Source organism: Strigops habroptila, chromosome 8 (genome assembly GCF_004027225.2).
Source record: "Strigops habroptila isolate Jane chromosome 8, bStrHab1.2.pri, whole genome shotgun sequence".
Lineage (NCBI taxonomy): Eukaryota > Metazoa > Chordata > Aves > Psittaciformes > Psittacidae > Strigops > Strigops habroptila.
In genome coordinates, this window is record NC_044284.2 from 37252430 (window position 1) to 37271904 (window position 19475).

Consider the following 19475-nt stretch of genomic DNA (forward strand, 5'->3'; position numbering starts at 1 on the left):
TCAGGCCCACCAGATGTGAAAATCTGGTGGAGAGGAGGGCTACGGCATGAAGGGAAGCCTCTTCCTGTTATGTAGCCAGAGCATGATGCTATCCCAGCACTGCTATTTTAGCTGCGGTGCAGAGCCTCGGCAAACTCACCCTGCCACTTGTCGGGGCTTCTTCGCTCAAAAACACGAGCTGTGGCTGGGAGCTGACTTGCTCCTAACCTTGCAACAGGAGCAGAGTGAGCCCAGATTTGCTATCAAACCTGCAGCCAGTGCTCCTTGGACCTCCCATAATATACTGGGCTGGAAGGTATTTCTATGGGGAAAGGATGGGAGCGGTGCCGCTGGGTCAGTGCCCAGCCTGAAGCGTGTTCACAGAGCCTGTGCAGGGCAGGCAGCACGCCCGCTCCGTTTGCATTTAAGCGTCAGCATCGCCATGGGTGGGAGAGAAGAAGTCTTCCTGTGAGATGTTTGTTGGGTGGCTGAGCACTGAATGACGCCTGTTCATTAATCAGTTAGGTGGTGGCTGGTTTTGCGATGAGTTCCTTGTCTCCCATCTCTTTTGCTGCAAACTGCTCATATTACTCATTCTTAGTCATTTTTTTTTGACCTGTCCTTGGTATGTTCTTGTAGGCGTATGAGCAAAGGGGACCCCACCAAAAAACAGTCTGTGCATTTCTTGGTATCCTACTAAAATCTCACTGTACTGGCACTCATGAGGGAAGAGGTGAGAACCCCAGAAAAAGCTTCAGAGGAGTCATTGTTAGTCCTGTAAGGTTTAACAAACACAAAGCATGAGGACCGATCACTTTACAGTTTCTATAAGGAATTAATAAATTTGACCTTTATGTGGCATCCCCTCTGTGTGCTGACTTCTTGGATGAGTCATTTTTGCTCATTTCCTTTGCCATGCCCTTCAAAGGGGCAACAGAGGTTGGAGTCTTCCTTTCTGGGTTTGTTTCTCAGCAGGCTGATCTGTGCGAGATAAAGATGAGTAGACCTGGGCCACACTGTTGCTGCTGTCATTCAGAGGGAGAGCAGCTCCATAGGTGAGCTGTGTTCCAGGTTGAATTTTCAGGGGCACGCACTGGAAGAAAACCATTTCTGTGCTGCATGCCTGATGTTGCGAGCGCAAAAATGCTCTGATGCTGTTAGTCACTCTACTCATCGCAATGCACTTAATGTGGATATTTTGTTTCAGTACACTAATATTCTGATTCATGTTTTGCAACTTGTTTTGCAAAGCTTCCTAAACACAGAACTCCTGAGGTCTTTTTCTTAAGTGGGGTGGCTTGGTAGTATTTTAAGGGCTGATAAAGTATGTGGCTTGGTTAATGATAAGGAATAACTCACTCATGACCCCTTCCCTCTCCACACGCAAGTCTGAGCTGCTGCCAACCACCCTTTGCCTCTGAAAGCCGAAGTCCTGGGGTGCAGCGTATCCTGAACCCCCCAGATCATGCCACATCTGCAGTGTGACCCCAGCATAACCTGCTCACTGGGGAAGTCAGCATTTCTCTGTTCCCCAGAGAAGCAGGGCTGAGCACGTAGGCAGGCACTGACTGCCAGGGAGTGGTGCAGGATGGTCAGGTAGTCCTGCGTGCTGGGGGCTCTCCATCTCTGTGCAGCGTGCTGCCTTCAGCCAGCCTGGCATGGCTCAGCAAGGGTGTAACAGTTCACTAAGCTTTTTTTTTTAATTATTATTTTATTCTTTTTTTATTATTATTTTTCCACTGGCCATACCAATCTGATTACACCTTCGAGGGATCATCTGCCCCTAAAGCTTAATTAAGGAGCTTTTGTCTGACTCGTCACTGACTCACCTGCCACTGTATGAGCTCATGTCTGACTTGTCCTAGGAAGATAGTGAAATACGTCAGGCCCCTCTGAAATATAGCAGGTTTTTGTTTTACTGCACCCCTGACATTGCTGTTGGCTGCCGCGGAGGTGAACAGAAAGATGACTGCCCCAACTTGGTTACATTTATCTAAGCTTAGTTGCTTGCTGCTTTGTGCCTTGAAAAACCAGATGGGGTTTTGCTTGCACAGCTGTAGGTATGTTAGAGTTAATAAAAAAAAAAAAAATTAAAAATTAAATAACCTTTGAGTTTTGGCTTCAGGCAAAGTAGGTGAAATGATGTGTTTTGGAGATGAATGCTCTTGCAGGAGGCAAGATGTAGCTTGCAGGAGAACATCTGCAACCAATCCATTCTGTATGAGATGGGGCCAAGACTTGTTTGTATCTCACTGCCTGTTCAAACATGTTGCACAGCAAAAAGACATTTTGAATGCATTGAGGAAGGGTGGGTAAGAAGGGAAAGAGACATTAAGCTAAATGTTTGCTTAATAGCTTTGATTTCTTCATTAAACTTTTAAGCACTTTAATAATTTCATTAGCTACTTTCAGAGCACTGTAGAATCAGGGGTTTGAGTTCCTTTTTGTGTGGTTTTTTCTTTCTTTCTTTCTTTCTTTCTTAAAAGAGAGGAAAAACCCCTACTGATCTTTGTGCTGCTAAATGAGCTTGCGTTCTGGCTGGTAACCGTTTGCTACCTTTACATACCCACCCTGAGGACTATTGGTGGAAGGGTGTTCTGTAATACATTGATCGAAGAGTGTGCAGAGGTTCAGTTACCAGGCTGACTGCCTGGACACAGAAATGCAGCTTCCCAGTCAAGTGTTCCTTGCCTCCTACTCCCATCCTCTTTGTTCTGTAAGAACTGAATGTAGAGTGAACATCTAGTAACTGCAGTTTGCAGAGTTCATTTGCCTGCCTTTAATCGTGCACTTGAAATGCTTCTTTCTCAAGGCCTGTGGCAGCGTAGAACAGTTATATGACTCAGGAGCAGCTAAAGTGGTGAGGTTGGTAATAGAGGCTCTCATATTGAGGTTCTCATATCATCATACTGATAGTTCTCATCATCATACTGAGCTCTACATTTTTGGGGTTTTGTTTGGGTTTTGGCTTTTTTTTTTTTTTTTTTTTTTTTTAAGCCAAGCCCCAGGATGCACATACAGCTGTATTTCTAGTTTGCACATATAACTAATGTGAGTTTTGAATGTGCAGACTGCGTGTGACTAGGATCTGTTGTCAGTGGAGTGTAGCAACTGTTGATGAGATCTTTTTCCTTGTCTTTCCTTGTCTTATGGGCTGGATTCCTTGCTGGGGATCTGGGGAGAACTGATTCTGGCTGAATAAGGTGGAGAATGTGAACATAGTGCATCTAAAATCCTACCAGAGGAAAGTGGCATACATCCAAAGTGCTCTGTTCTATGTAGATGGGTAGTATTTTGCCAGTGCTTAAAACCAACAGGCTACAACTTCTTTTTTTTATTTCCCCTTGCCTCGCACCAGATCCTGCTGTGACTTCTTCACCAGAAGTGCTTGCTTAAGCGAGGCAGTCCTGGCCATGTGCCAATATTCTTCAAGGCCCCAACACACAAGCGAATTAAGGAACTGCAAGATGCAGAAATGCCTGTCCTCTGCCTTTGATGTAGACAGAGCTCTTCCATTGTGCACTTGCTCATCAGAATGAGGTTACTCTTACTCCTGTGTTTTCATGCATTTGTCAAGTCCCTAGTGACTCTCAGTGCTGCTGTTCACCTGTGCTCACTGGCTGGCTACCAGGAAGGCCTCCTACAGCTTGTCCATGCTTGGCAGCAGACACCCACACTAGGGGTAGCCTAAGGCTCCATCCCATGCTGCATGGACTTGTTGGGCTGTGCCTAGAAAGAGAACTGCTGTGTCTATGTGGTGCTGCAGCAACCGGTTGCATTCGTTAGCTCTAGCACGTTGCAACTTGAGTGTGATAGTCTGGGGTCTATGCAGAGATGGCTTGGCGGTGTCTGAACTCCTTTCCCCCACATGTCACACACTGGGTTAGCTTGTGACAAGCCAGCAGTGCCCGCAGGCTGCCTTTAAGAGGCCTTAGGCAAGAGCACTGGTTGCTTTTGCCTTGCCCTTCAAAGAGCATCCTGACCTAGAGAGATAGTCAGGGCTGTGTTCAGGTGCAGATTGTACCTCACTCCCCATGCTTAGGGCTTCAGATGAAGGCTTTAGATGGCCCTCTTGTCTTTCCTTAAGTTTGTTCTGCTGGGCTGCATGAAAAGCCTAATGGTAATTCAAGCTGCTTGAATGGTCTCTGTCCTGATGCACTGGTGACTCATGCAATCTTCCTTTTCCGCCTTCAGAGCTGTGTTGCCATGACACTCTTGAGCAACAGCAGAGCTCATCTCTGGAGATATCTTCTTTTGGAGAGAGTTTCCAAAATGGTTGTGTTTTGTTTGCTTGCTTTGGAGGTCCCATCCCAAAATCACCAAGAATGGTAGCCAAAGCCACGTTGTAGGAAGGACACTGTCTTAGTCAAGCATTGGCTTAACTCTCTGTTTTTTTCCCTCTCCCATCTCCAAACATTACCCTGTCCCCAGATTCCTCCAGCCACCCCTGTACCATACGTAGAAATCTCTGTTCACTCTTTCTCTGAATTGCATGATGTATTTATGCCTCCTAGCCCACTACTGCAATATGAAAATGGGTCCCTCTTGCTTTTGCAAGGACTTTTCAAGGAACTTGCTCTTTGGAGAGGCAGCACATGGAGAAGTATACATCAGCCTGTGTGGGAATGAGGTGTTGGGGGGTGTATTTTGTTTTTTTCCCTTTGGCTACATGAGCAGCTAAAACCTGTAATCTACAGGAGTTGGAAGCTTCATGCAGAAAATTAGCTTAGGTTGGTGGAAGAGTTGAGATCACATTTTTCTTGGCTAATTAAAGAATTAAAGGTGGTGAGATTTAGAGTGAACTGTCAGTGTGCTACAGAAGAGAGCCTTTGATGGTTGAATCCAACTTGAGATTAAACAAATTGCATTTAAATAAGAAATATGTGGCAACAGTTATGGTCTAGCTGGGCCTCTATCACTTGCTGTCCTCCAGGGTCAGGTAGCTGGTATGCTGTGAGTAGGGCTTCTCCTTCCTCACCAGCTTGCTTCTTTCCAAGTGTTTCCCTCTATATTGTTTCAATCTGTTGCCCCCATGCTTTGCAAAAGTGGGCTTACTTCTCACCCAGTACTTTGTGCAGAGGAGCCTTGTACACTACCTTACCTGATTATGATCCTGCTGCCCATCATAGCAGTAGAATGGTCACATCTTTGTGGTGTGTGTTGTCATATCTCTGATCCTATTTAGTCGGGGGTTTTTTGTTTTGGTTTGGGTTTTTTTTTTTTTTTTTGCATCCTGGTGCTTTGCTGTCTGCAGCTGGAAACACTTGTTTTCTTGTGGACTCTTTTCTGTTGTGAAGCTGGTTGATGGAAAAAGTCTATTGGGTTATGCCAGTAGTTTAATGGTGTCTTCCCTACGTAGTGGTGGCAGATGAAATTCTGGAGGGGTAGTTAGCTTCTGCAAGTTTAAAGTCCTTGTTTTCTTCAGTACCAGTTGGTTGTCTTCAATAGGCTACACTTGCAAATGGCTTGCCAGAGTTGGTCCCAACCCTCATCCCACCTTTTTGTTTGGGTAGCATTAAATTCAAAGTCTTACCCTTAGTAACACTTGCAGTGGTGCAAGCTTATGAGATTCATAGTAGCTATCTCAGGACAAAGCTTGCATCCTGCAAGGGCAGGAATTCATCTACACAGCATCATGCAGGAAAACAGTACATTTTGTCCATGGAGGTTCCGCACCTTTCTCTGATGCATCATGTATGAGCTGTAAGGAAAACGGGAGTGCCGGACAGCGTGAGCCAATAACTTCTTCTGATGTTGCAACTCTGTCTTGTTTTGCTCCATTTTGTTTTATTTCTTTTTATGGAGGAAGAAGCTTGCCTTCAGTTGCCTTCAGCCCAAGTAAGATTGTGAGGGGGTTTTGTTTGATGATTTTTTTTTTTTTTTAACACCACCCCCCCCCACCCCTTGTTTTTGGGAATATGGAGGAAATCACAAAATTGAAACTGAAAAATCTGCTGGGATTCCATAATCACTCAAAAACATAGCATTACTTACTAATTGGGTGTGGTTAGTTGGGAAATCTGACTTTAAAATTATGTTTCCCAGGGAACTATTCCTGTTCTCATTGTTATACAGCAACAGAGTGCTTTTTGTTTGGGAAAGTAGTCTTGCTTTGAATGGGATAGGTCTTCTCACAAAGCATCCATGGCTTGGGGTCTTCAGAACTTGCAGTTTGCAAACGGAGCAGTGCTGAGCCGTCTTCAGATTGTGGTCATGAGGATTTGCATCTAAATCCATATTCATTCTTGCTATATTCCTAGTTAGGTCATGCAGTTGACATGATTATCTTTCAGTTAGTAAGTGAAATACATCAATTGCTAGGTATTGATTACTTGCTGTATTCTGTTTCCAGTAATTTAGAGACCTGTAACTATGTCATGGAGCATTTGGGCAATTATTCCTGGTGAGTTTACCTAGCAGGCTTGAAGATTTGCTTGTAAAGTGCATCCAGGTCCATGAAAGTTTGCTTTATGCACTTGTGCATTCCTGCTGACATTACAAAACAACCTAAGAATTAGCCAAAGCAGGTATGGACTATGCTGTGTTCAAGCCTTCCATTTTTCATGCGATATGTTACTGCACATCTTTCTTTGGCTTGCATGTCAACTGGGATGTGGCTTTCCATTCTCCTCTTGAAGGACAGGAGATGCAAAACTGAACATTGTGATTTCTATAACAATGATAGGTAGGATTGCTTTTAACATTTCCCAAGCTCACTGCAAGCCTTCCTCCCTTTCTAAGTGTTGATCTGCCGAATGTCTGTCTTCCTTTACCTGCTGCAGTTGCATAGCTTCAGGGCTGCTGGAGAGCATGAGAAAAATTGGAGGAATATCCTAAGCCTGGGATGGGCTTGTTGCCCTTCCTAGCAGAGAAGGTGCCACAGCATTGACCTCACTAGCTGCCTAGGCATGAGGTGCTGCATTCTAGAGTTGAAGACATCTCAATGGCCTGATGGCTGCAGCGGTGACACTGCTATGTTCTTCAGTGTGGTTCTTGACAAGCTGTTTCCCACGGTACGTAGGAAAATCAAGGTCTCAGTTCAGTAAGGCACTCAAGTGAGTGCATAACCTCTGGCACGTGAATATTCCCTGTGAAATCTATTGGGTTCTGTTGGAGTCAGCAAGGCTGCTCCCATCCTTAAAGGTAGGCATCTGCTTAAACACCTTGCTGAATCATGTCTTGACTTTGAAAGTAGGCTCAGGAGAAACCACATGAGTTGGCTCAAGGACTGTGCTTAGCCAGGTCATTGAGAATGGAAGGAGAGGGTTGGGAGAGAGGAGGATCTGGGTGAAATATAGATTCCCAGAACCTTGCAAATGCCAGTAATAGCTAGTGACTGTTGTTGCCTTTCTCACCCAAAAGCTTAATTCATCCCCAAAGCTTAATTGTATGAATAAAAGGTTTAAAGGTTTGACTTAGTCACCATTCATCCTAATCACTCTGGAGCTGCTGTCATGCTTTACTGATCTAACTTAGATTCAAATTACTACATTTTTGTTTCAGTAAAACTATAACTTGCTCAGTTAGGTGTTATTTTTGTCTTTCCTAATCTTGTTTTCTCTGTGACTCAGAACTAGAGTGTGCCCTATTGGGTCGCTAACATTTGCAGAAATGGTTTGGTTCAGTTTGGATCCTCTATCTTCTAGAAGGAGGAGAGGGCCCTTAGCAGATGGTCTTCATACAAAGGAAGAAAATTTGTCTTTGCTCAGTGTCTGCATGTTTGTTGCCTTGCTCACCACCCTAGCCAGAAAAGCTTTGCTGGCTTTTCACTTTAATTATCAATTAAATGCTCTACAAGTAGGAGAAAAATATTTGCATAGATGTAATTCTGGAAATTGAGTGTAATGTGATCAGGAAATGGGACAGGCCCTGGCTGTTATCATGGAAGAGACTTGCTTCTACCTGCACTTTGTTTCAAATGTAATAAGGTCTGACTCAGGAAAGTTTCCTGGACGTTAATAGAGAAAGCTCAATGCCCTTTTGGCAAGGGACTGGTGCTAACCTTTATGAACGGGAACAAGAGGTTTCTTGTGAATTCATAAATCTGTTCTGAATGGACTGCTAACAGTATGCCGATGATTTAGAGGGAAATGGTCTCCTTTGGAGCAGAAAGGCAGGGGTGTGTGTGTATGTGTGTGCTCAGGACTTTCTTTTTCTGAGATAGAAGCCAAGGAACAAGGCACTTGTGTGCGCTGCCAGTGAAATCTCAGCGGGAAGACATGATGCTACTTGCAAGGTATGCACAAGACAAGACCAGAGGCGCCGCACTGCTTGATTACTGTCAAGGGCTCAGTTGGAACTTGCCTTTGCTCTTTGGCCTGCAGCATTTATGTAGAAATTGGGGACGCTGCTGCTTGCTTCCAAAGCTCTGCCTTGATGGGTCCTGCCCACATCTTAGGTGGGGAGGAAGGTGGGGGGGGGGGAGGGCTCATAGCCTATGAAGTAAACAGGAAAATTACTCACCTTAATGATGCATTTCACTGGCACTGCCGCTTTGAGAGCCTGTCAGATTTAATACTTTCTGTCTTTCCTTCCATTGCCTCCCATAGGTGTGATTAATACTTTATTAGAAGGATGAAGTGGAGAGGTATCTGTACTTTCCCTCAGGTGAAATAAACAGGGGGGGAAAAAGACAAGTAGGAGAGAAAGGGGATCACCTTTTTCCATTGGGGCCACTTAGTCTTTGTTGAGAGTACACATATGGAGAAGTGCTCGTTGACTGACTTGGTTGGTGGTCCCTTATATTATCAGAATGTTCAAGTTCACAGCTGAGCCCCTTGGCCTCCTGGTTAGCTACTAGCCCTGCTACATGGGGTGCAGTGGCTGGTTCCCACCCAAGAGACAGCCAGGGAGTAGTCCCATACTTAGTCACAGCACAACATTGAAATAGGCATGCCTAGCCAAGAAAATATCCACAGAGTCATCAGCCTGCTCAAACTGCTTAAGCATGGGCTGTCTGGAATGAGTAGAAAAGGTGATCCTCATGGTTTATGGGGGAACAAGAGAGGGATCTCTTATGGCCATGTGCACAAGGATCAGTACGTAACAGAAGTCCAACTACAACTTCAGTAGTGTTTTGGAAAGGCAAGAAAAACAATCCCTCCTACATGATCTTCAGGGATTGTTTGTCCTTTAAGTAGATTCTGTTGAATCTAAACCCTAAGTCAAGAAAGAGTGAACAGGAGAGAAAATGTATCTGCATGAAGGTGTTAAGTATGAGAGGTCAGAAGACATTAAACCTGGTTTTAGCTTCGAATACCTTGAATTTTCTCTCCTGTAGCTGCCTATCAGAATGAGAGTGTGCAAAGCTGACCAGCCTGCTTCTCCTCTGAGCTTGTCAATGACCCAGCTAGGAAGAAGGGCCCGTATTTGACACATACTCTTACCTCATAGCAGCCTTCCAGTATCTGAAGGGGGCCTACAAGGATGCTGGGGAAGGACTCTTCCTTAGGGACTGTAGTGGTAGGACAAGGGGTAATGGCTTAAAACTTAAACAGGGGAAGTTTAGATTAGATATAAGGAAGAAGTTCTTTACAGTGAAGGTGGTGAAGCACTGGAATGGGTTGCCCAGGGAGGTTGTGGATGCTCCATCCCTGGTGGTGTTCAAGGCCAGATTGGACAGAGCCTTGGGCCACATGGTTTAGCGTAAGGTGTCCCTGCCCATGGCAGAGGGGTTGGAACTAGATGATCTTAAGGTCCTTTCCAACCCTTACTATTCTATGATTCTATGATTCTTACCTTTGCAATATGCTGACCCTGTGGCATTTTGCAAGTAAGTCAGCTCTTTGGCGTGAGCCAGAGTTTTGGTGTAAATCTGTCACCATCTAGCGAAATGTCCTGCTTTCTAGAGTGTTGAATGGCTGGTGCAGTCTGTGGCAGGGTGCCTGATACCTCTGGGTCTGACTTTGCCCCTAAATTGCAGGCTTGGAAGGTATGTTGGTGATAGAAAGGACTATGTTGGCAGAACAATTTCATTGTGTGGGTTTTGGTTTTTTGGGGTTTTTTCTTTTTTTTGGGGGGTGGGTGGGGTGGGAGGTGTTTTTTGGGATTTTTTGTGTGGTTTTTGTTTTGTTTCGTTCTTTGTTGGGTTTTGTTTTTTTTTTTTTTTTTGTTCGTTGGCATTTTGTTGGGTTTTCTTTCATAGCTTGGCTTCCCTCTGCTGTAACAGATACTGTACTAATGACTTTACTTTTGTCTAAGATATTAATGAAATCCCCTTATTTGCAAATGAGGGAACTAAAAAGAGTTTTGGAGTTAGGTCTTACCTCTGGCATTTCCTTGTATCCTCTTCCTTCCCTTGATTTTCAGCTGGTGTGGAGCTGTCTGAACCTATGACTGTATCCCAAATTGCTGAGCCAAAGCCTGTGTCTGCTCTGTGGGGGGCTGCAAGGCTTGACCTGCTTGTCTGGGACTCTTACAGCTGACTCATGTTGATGAAACCAGGTTAGATTTGGTGTGAGCAGGCTTATTTTGGAGAGCTTTAAGATTTTTGCTTTGCCATTTGCTTATCTTAATTGAGCATGCACAGAAATGATCAATAGCTACAACCTTTATGTGCTGCTGTCATTCTTCCCTCCTTATGGTCGAGTTCATCACCCTTTGACTTTCAGCAGGGGACAAAAGTGTCTGGGAGATGCACTAGAACTTGGTGTCTGGTTACTCCAGACAATGTTTCCTCTGGCTGGTTAGAGTTTTTTGGAGTTTGGCTGGTAGGATAGAGCATGCTGGAACATGTGGACTTAAAACAAATGAGATCTGGGAGGCTAATCGGAAACAAACAGCAGCCTTCCTCTTTGGCTGAACCTGAGACACATGATTGTAAGAAGGTTTAATCCCTCACGCCAAGCTAAGAGGAGGTTTGAAGTGGCCAACCTGGGCTTCACTTAAAGCAGTCTATGAGCATAACAGGTTCTGGTGCTCAACATCTGAGGCTGAGGCACGTGAGTCAGAAGTAATATGTGGTGGGGTACATTTGCTGTCAGGAGCCTGAATATGTTCTTTCCACTTCATTTCTGGAGTCCTTTATAAGAAAATTCTGGTTGCATCTAAAATACAAGTTGAATCAGACCTTTCTTCAGTCCAGGTTTGGCTTTGGGGTCATACTAATCAAGTTATTTACCCCACATGTTTGCTTATATGAAATTATATAAACCATATACTTCCCTGCATTACCTGCAAGCAGGTATGTGTATTTTATATAGGTGCAAATACTTGTAACTTCAGCGTAGCACTTCGTTTACACTGGATTCCCCTCCTGCTAGGAGGATGTGAAAAAGCTGAATGTCTTTGAGGATAGTGCTGCTGGGAAAGGAGGGAAGAAATGCAATGGAGTTATTCTTGGAGCTTCTTCTACAGTCACTGTAAGGACTAAAACTCTTGCTCTCAAAGTTTTTTGACTCCTTTATTAATGCTCAGTAATTGAAGCAGATGTTTCTCAAATCCAATTTTAGCTAATGTTTTAGCCTATCTTGTTTCACTCCTCACTCTTCTGCCAAATTTTAACACTTCATAGCCTTTAGGTGAATTTGGGTAGCATGAAAGTGGACTTCCTACAGCATATGCTTTCTGGTCTTGTATCTTCTTTGGTAGTCAAACTGGATGCTTATGTTGTGCATTTGTAACACAGAAGTCACTGGGAGCCCTAGATACAGCTCGAGAGACTGAGTTGAACAGGATAAAAAGAGCCTGTGCCCAGTCCTTCTCCACACACACAAAAGCAAAAACAAAATGCAAAAAACATCCCTAATGCCTGAAGTATAACAATGCAGCATTAGGGCCCCCATCCATGAGAAGCTTTATTTGCAAAGTTGTCCTAAAGAAAAGTCCTTTGAGGAAGGAGATACCACACAGTGTTTTATTTATCGTCTGTAAATTGGTCATGTTCATGTCAGTTAATCAACAGAGTCTATGAAAATAACATCACAAGGATATGCAGAGTCATGAGCTGGGACACACGCTGATCCTGTGGAAATCAGCACAGCGTCCAGAGCCTGGGACGCTTGCAAAGCACATGTGCTTTGGCCAGTTACATTGCATCAGAGGGGACCATGCTGCAGCTGGGATAATTCTTGGGTGTTTCGTGTATGTGTGTAACTTGTGTCTGTGAGAAGCTATCTGAAAGTGTACCTCAGACTCTGAATAATAACATAAAATACATGCTCCCTGTGGAAGCTACTTCATCCAGTGAAAATTCCCACATCGTTTTGTAATGTGGGATCCCGCTGTCAGTGGGTACTTATTGGAGCCCAAAAGGGAAGACGTTGTTCAGCATTGGCTCAGCTTTGGCTTTCAGCACATTCACTCTTGTTTCATCCCTTCACCTCACTTGCAAAATTTCCAGTGCGAAGTAGCCTATCAGAAGTGCAAATGACTAGACGTTGTCAGCATCTGAAACTCATTTGGTACTGCTAGAATTTCAGTTTGGAAACTGGATACGATACACAAGCAGAGTGTGAGTTGGGTGCGCAAGGTGAGGTCATTCAACTGCAGGAGTCTTATGGTTTTGGTTTTTAAAAAAAATAATTTCAGAAAGATTTAAAAAAACTAAGGCTAGCAAAGGAAGAGAACTTAACTAACAAAATCAAACTTTTCCAGAATTTGTTGTTTTGTTCTGGGTTTTTTCTCTTGAAACAGGATACTTTTCAGTTAATTCTTTTTTTGTTTTGTTCGTTTAAGAATATTTTTGAGCCAGACCTCAGGATATCTTAATTTGTTGATGAAATAAGTCTGTAGATTGGAAACTGAAACGTAAATGCCCTCGAATGTAAGGTTTTCAGATTTAAACTGTTTCACAGTGCAAAACTAGTATGACAAAATAACAGTGTTATTTCTATTTAGCAGTGTGGCTATACAGGCAACATTAGGCAGGAATATTCCTAAAGCAGATACTACATCTAGCTAGTTTTGGATTCAAATCTCTGGGGCCTCTCAAGCAAGATACCAAAATATGGTTGCATGAAGGAATTATCTCATTTTCCTAAAGAAGGGAGAATCTAGCGGATGCTCTGAATTCAGTATTTGGGGGAATTTCAGGGGGTCTCCTATAGCATGACTACTTTTGCATGTCCCTGTGCACACTCTTCTTGGCCTGCTTCAGCCCCTTCCTCTAAGGCAGAGCACAGGGCTGGGGTTGGGTGTTTGTGGGGCGGTGATGGGGGTCCAAACGGGATGCAGAGGAACTCGCAGGTGGTTGTACGTGGTGGGGGGAGCACGGAGCTGGCACTCTCTGCCAGGGCGAGCAGGTGCCTGTGCACGCTGCTCCGCATCTGCCAGAGGGGGAAAAAAACTGTCTTTCCCTCCCTTCGCATCGCGCAGTGAGCCGCGGCAGCCCATCCTAGCGCAGGCGTACCCGACCCCCGCGGCAGGAGGCCAGGGGGGATCCGGCGCACCAGCCGCCGTCTTGCTGAATCCTTATCCGCAGGCTACGTTTCTCCGTTCTCCTCCCAGCCACCCCTCCCCTTCCCCGTTTACCTAAGCAGGTCAACACACACACACACACATACATCTATGTATTTTATTATTTATTTTTTTCACGAAGGTTTCCGAGGTGCCGCACCTCGTCCGGCCCGCTCCTCCCCGCTTCCTCCGTTTCCCCGCGGCTTCCGCGGCGCTGCCCGTCCCCACGCCGCTCGTGGGTCGCGTCCCCCCATCCGCGCTGCCAGCCGGGGGGATGCGGGGCCCACCTGCCTGATGTCAACATCTCGGAGGGTGAGGCCGGGCAGGAATGTGCCGCTCCCAGCCCGGCGCAGGTAATTAATCCCTGCGACTGACAGGTGGCAACAGGCGGCCTTTGGCTGCGGCTCCTGGGGAAAAGCGCTCGGAGGAAGGATTTTAACAGCTCCTCAGCACCGGTCGTGCGCGGCGGCAGGGGCGGCGAGGGGGCAGAGGAGCTCAACGGGAAAATGAAGTTTAAGTCTCTCCAAAGGCGGACGCCGTTGGGTGAATCGCTGCCCTTCCTCACGAAGGGATAAAAGGATGACATGGGGTTTTTTTCCTTTGCCCCGGGATAGAAAAGTTTAGTAAATGCCTGCAAAGCACTGGTGGGGCTGCATCAGCATCCCATCCCGCTCCCATCCTCCCGGTCGTGCCACGGAGGTTTCCCCGCAGGCAGGGAATGCTCAGAGGCATATCCCGCTGGTGCAGTGGACTGTGTGTGAGTCTGGGGGTTGTTGTCACACGCAGTGGATCTGTAGGCACGTTGGGGTTGATGATCACTGAACCTGTCGGTCATGCCTATGGTTTGAATGACTGCTACGTCCACTAGCAGCAAGCTGATTGCTTTTTTCTGAAGCCTGATGAGATAGAGCACCTCAAGCTGGAGCTGGAATAAATCGGCTAATAAGTGGTGGGTTGTGCAGAGCAAAAGGTTAAATCTGGCATGAGACATCCATGTCTGCAGCACTCCTGGTAGACCTGCTCTTGGGCTTCCCTGCTGAACTTCCTTTCTGTACAAGTCAGTTCCTAAGCCTGTGGGTGTACGTGCACACACGGGTATCTGGTGTCCTCCCATACCCTCCACAGTTTTTTTGTGAATGAAAAGGTAAATCACTGCTCATCAAAGCAAAAATATTTAAGGTGCATATGTAAATGTGTCAGGGTTTTATTCTTAGTAAGTAGCTTCCTTTTTTCCCCACTACCTCTTTTCTCCTAAATGAATAAACCTTAAAAAGGTAATTTTCTATTTCTTTGTGACTTTCCTTGTTCTCATCTGTGACCATTTTGGTGCAAGTAAATGTTGTTTTCCCACTCTTCTTACTGGTTCTTTTTCCCCTCCTTGGAGTTTGTTGATAGGGGAGAAAGCATAACTGACCAATAGCTTTAAAAACATCAAGTAAAATGAATCTAGTGTTTAACTGAGTTGAACTAAAACGTGGCTACTTGAAAGAAGTTTGCAAAAGATTTGAAAGACCTGTTGATCTAAGCAGAAGGGGCTCAGGGAGCTGTCATACCATAAGCCAACCTCTGGGATCACCTTTAAGTTGACATTCATCAGTATCCGTAGAGCTGACTGAACCCCACTCCTTTTAAAGACTTATGGGCTGTAATCCCTCAGCTAGATCAGATGGCAAAACAGATATTAGAAGTAGACGTCCCAAGTAGAGTTTGGGGGATTTTGCTGCATCAAAGTTTTGCAGGTAAATTGAATACTCAGTGAAAAGCCATTGCAGCTTATATTGAACCATGCACTTGCTTTCAGGAGACTTCAGTCCTTTCTAGCAAAAATTCTCCATTTGAGAGGTGAACAGTGGTTTGCTTTCTCCTTTAAGCCCCTTGTTGACACACCTTCCGGAGAAGGGGCTTGCTGAGAAATCAGACAGGTGTTGCATGATGGTAGCTGGCGTGTGTGCATTGTGATACTGAATTACCAGCCTGAGTGCCAAGAGTGGGTAATACAGTATGTCTGCACAGGCAGGTGGGGAGGGCAAAGCTGCAGGCACTGGAATGTTTTCTTCTTTCCTTTTAAAACATACTATTAAGCAAAAAGCTAAATTCACTGTTGTTCTTAGCAATCTCTTGAAGTCTGCTTATTTGGGCATGACATGCAGTACTTGAACACCAAAGAGAAGTCTGAGCCAAAGCTCTTTCCTCTCCTTCTCAAATGGTTACGCATTGCCAGTCTCCACTCTATTGTTTTAAATAGCTTTCTGGTCTTTATATCTGGTAGAAGTGGTGTTTGCACTCCTCAGGCTGTTGGCAGAACTTTTATTCCTGCTGCCCGATGATGACTATTGTCATCTTGCTAAATGATAGGCTTGTTGATTGGGTCAAGCTCATTTTTGGTATTTTTGTTCCCAATTAATTTGTTTTCCTATTCAAGCAAGTAACAGAAGTGCATTGATTAATAGTCATGTTCTGGTTTTCTGGGAATTGCTCATCTCATGGTTTTGCCCCTTATACAGTGAGCATCTGTCAGTTCCCATAGCAAAATAGTGGGCAGGGGGACTGTCACCTCCTGCAAGGTGGGGCAGTTTGGGGACCACTGGGGAGAGGCACCTGTGCCAAGAGAGGCGACCTTTGCTTGCAGGCACTCTCTGAATGCACAGACTGTTCCTGCCTTGGGTTTGGGCTTTGGTTTTTTTTTTCTAAAGCTTATTTGCTTTGAAATCTATATACAATATCCTGTCTTGCTCTGTGGATATAGTGATTATCACTGATCCAGTACGAAGTCACTATGACCTAGTTGTTGGCATCTATTTATGCCAATAAATGGCTGGGCGTCAGGTTACCCACGGTTGCAGCGAAGTTGGCAGGGTGGGAAACTCAAGACCCTTGCTGTCTGACAGCAGGTACACCATGGACAGATTTACACGGGTGTTAAATGACCGGCTGCTCAGTGATTACACGCTTGCGGGCGGCTGTGCTTGGGGTAGATGTGAAATCATGGCTGTATGCCATGTCCCCGAGGCCCGTGTAGGGCCCATGAGGCTTGAACTCCTCTTGAAATCTGGTGACAAAAAGGCAGCAAAGCCGTCCTTCTGTCTTGTGTGTCTCAGTGCTGGGTGCTGCTGCTTACCTCCCTGTGCCCTGACCATGTTCCGAAGCAGAGGTGGGCTCCTGGTCACCCTCCTTTTCCGACATGTCAAGTCCAAGGTGTGTTGGCCAGAGCCTGGAGCTCTTCAGTCTTCCCTGTGTTTTGGAGACATATATGTGGATATTTCTTTGTTGGATAGGCTTGTTCATCATAACCCATTAGCCCCTTGCTGCTTGCTTTCTGTGAATTTAAGCTGCAGGTCTGATGCCTTCCAAGGTGATTGCAGCCAAAGGACTCTGACAGTCGGGGTGCCAAAAAGTGAATGAGGAGCAGATCCCTTCCTTTGCTGGCAGAGGGGCCACACTGTTTGATCTGGACTTTCTGTATTCATGCTGCTGTTGGGCTGCTGTCTTTCTGAAAGTAGTGATTTTGGGGTTTGTTTTTTGTTTTAACACTCCACTTCCCCCAACTTGTAACTCCAGCTTTTGTCTTTGAAGATGTTATACATAAAATTACAGTCAACACCAACACCCCTGATCTGTGACAAAAGGGTGTGTATCTCCTTCCATTTGTTCAATTCTCTGAATGCCTGCAGACACCGGACACTTCGGCTCCTGGCGTGTGCTGTGCCCTCCCTGCGCCATCACGCTTCCATATTTATGCTTTCCTTTCAGCCCATGGCATTTGGGTGCCCAGTATCTTTACACTTCAATGATATCAAGGCATCCAAGCGATTAGTTGGCTTTTTGAGATTTTTGAGGCTTTCTTTCCTTGAAACATTCACGATGCTATTAGCAAGCTGATGTGTTGAGGGAAACAATACTTTCTAAATTTTCTTCTTCTTTTAAATCTAAGTGATTCTTTTCCTACCTCTTGAGATGAAAAGACAATATAGTGAGCTCACTCTTACCTTCAGTAAGGAATTGCTTTTTAATTAAAAAACAATAAGGAATTTCAGGTAAAAAGATGTATGATATAAATCACCATCCAGATCTGTTTCGCAACTTTTTTTTGTAATTGTTTGGCATGTTCCCCATTTCCGCGGGCTGGGTAAATCCTTTGTGGGTTTAATCTCTAGCCTGCAGGCACATAAAATACATTGCACAATTTGGCCTTTGCATTTTTAAAGAATTTTTTTCCTTAGCTCAAATACCTGTAGCATCTTCTCTGCCGTACGGATGGGTGGCATTGAGTGAGGAGGGAAGGGATCGGCTTGGCTTATTTTTAATCCCCCTCTCCTCCCCGGTGTCTCTCCCAATTTTGGTTTTTCCTATGTTAGCAACGTGTACGCTTTGAAATGCAAATAATCCGTGAATATTGCTAGCTAATCCTGCTGCCACATCACCCGCCACCCACCCATGCATGCGCTGGCTCTTCCCATCCCGACAGGGTGATGGCCATGTCGTGCTCTCAACCAGTATGAACCTGCCAGTGCCGTGTTTGAACAGTTGGGACTGGGGCTGTATCAGCCATGGCTGCTAGAGTTGTTTTTTGAGAAAACAACCACCTTGGGGCTTTCACTTTTTTTTCTGTGCCAGAACCAAAGAGATGGAAGTGGGGAAATACCAGCAATTCCTGTGGGTTACGTGGTTAGAATCACTGGAAGAGCTCTGTCCTTGAAAATGTCGGAGCACCTGGAGAAAACTGAATGCCTCTGAAGTGGGGCAGTGATGAAAAATACTGTATTCTGGAACATCAGAGGAGACTGGAGACTCTCCTTCATGGGGGACATCCAGAAAAATGGGTTTGGATTACTGAACCACATAAGAGTTGCCTTGCAACCATTCCTGCTAAGCACACGCCCTTATTTCAGTGAGGGTTTTTGAACAGAAACCAGTGACTTCAGCCCATGCCTTGACGTTTTGCTGAGTAAAGGTTTCCAGATGTGAACACACTTCGGGAAAATGCTGCACCAGTGTTACTGCTTTAGTGGGGAACATCTTAAAAGAGGTAATCTAATATGCTTCAAATTAGCACAGTGAATAAGAGCATCTTGTTCTGCTCCAGGTGTTCATTGCACGGTCACAACTTCCTTTTTGGAGTCAGCTCCTGGGTTGTGCTCTAGGTCTCACCATGGATATGGTCTTTGGAATGTTCAACTCCTCTGATCTTTGATTATTTAAAAAAAAAAAAAAAAGGTATTTTTTTACCTCTTTTGTGGACATAATGTTTTGAGTTTAAAACTGTGGAGATTGCTACAGAAGTAGTCAGCAGAGGTGTGAGATGTTTTTGAAAGATGACTGAAATGTCAGATTTGGTACAACTCCCAGATTGGTCAGGGTCTTGCTTTCAAGTGCTGTTCAACTCCAAGGTTGATGTTTTTATTTCAACCCTCTGCAAATGTAGGAAGGCTTCTTATAAGACAAGATGCAACACTCTGTGTGGTTTTTAGTGCTTCTAGGATTATAGGGTGCTGTGAAAATAATAGCATCAATTTTGTTAGGGAGGTAATGTGTGTCCCCGGGAAGGGAGTGTGTACCCAAGAGAAATAAAGACTGTATTTGTTCATGTAAAAGTGGTGCTTCTTAGTTGAAGAATTTTGACTTTAGGAAAACTAAGATGTAGGTTTATGTTCTGCTATTCTAAAACAGGTAAATGTCTAGGGCTTTTGTCACTTGTCTGGAAATGTGGCTTTTGTGTGTACAAATACAATGCACATGCAGTAGCTGGTGCATTCAGTGACATATGCAAACCCATCTAATCCTTCTGGCATGCATTCATCCCTAGCTGAACATCCTGACTCTCTCTTGCTCTGTTTCCTCATCCAGTATTCCACTGAACTGAAAAAGCTGTACTGCCAGATCGCGAAGACATGTCCCATCCAGATCAAAGTGATGACCCCGCCGCCTCAGGGAGCTGTCATCAGGGCTATGCCAGTCTACAAGAAAGCTGAACATGTCACTGAAGTGGTCAAACGCTGCCCAAACCATGAGCTGAGCCGGGAGTTCAATGAAGGTAAGGAAGGCAGTGCATTGCTGGCAGTCCCTCTCCAGAGCTGCTTGTCTGATGAGTGACTGGTGCGGGG

The 19475-nt window shown here is 45.0% G+C and overlaps 1 protein-coding gene across 2 annotated transcripts in view; it reads left to right on the forward strand.

The window, feature by feature from the left end:
• The window catches only part of TP63 (tumor protein p63), an 87007-nt gene that overhangs the window by 44868 nt on the left and 22664 nt on the right, over positions 1-19475 (forward strand). For both annotated transcript variants that reach the window (XM_030495820.1, XM_030495821.1), the window contains exon 4: positions 19219-19405. In XM_030495820.1, the coding sequence (XP_030351680.1) occupies positions 19219-19405 (187 nt within the window). The remainder of the gene's footprint in view (positions 1-19218; positions 19406-19475) is intronic.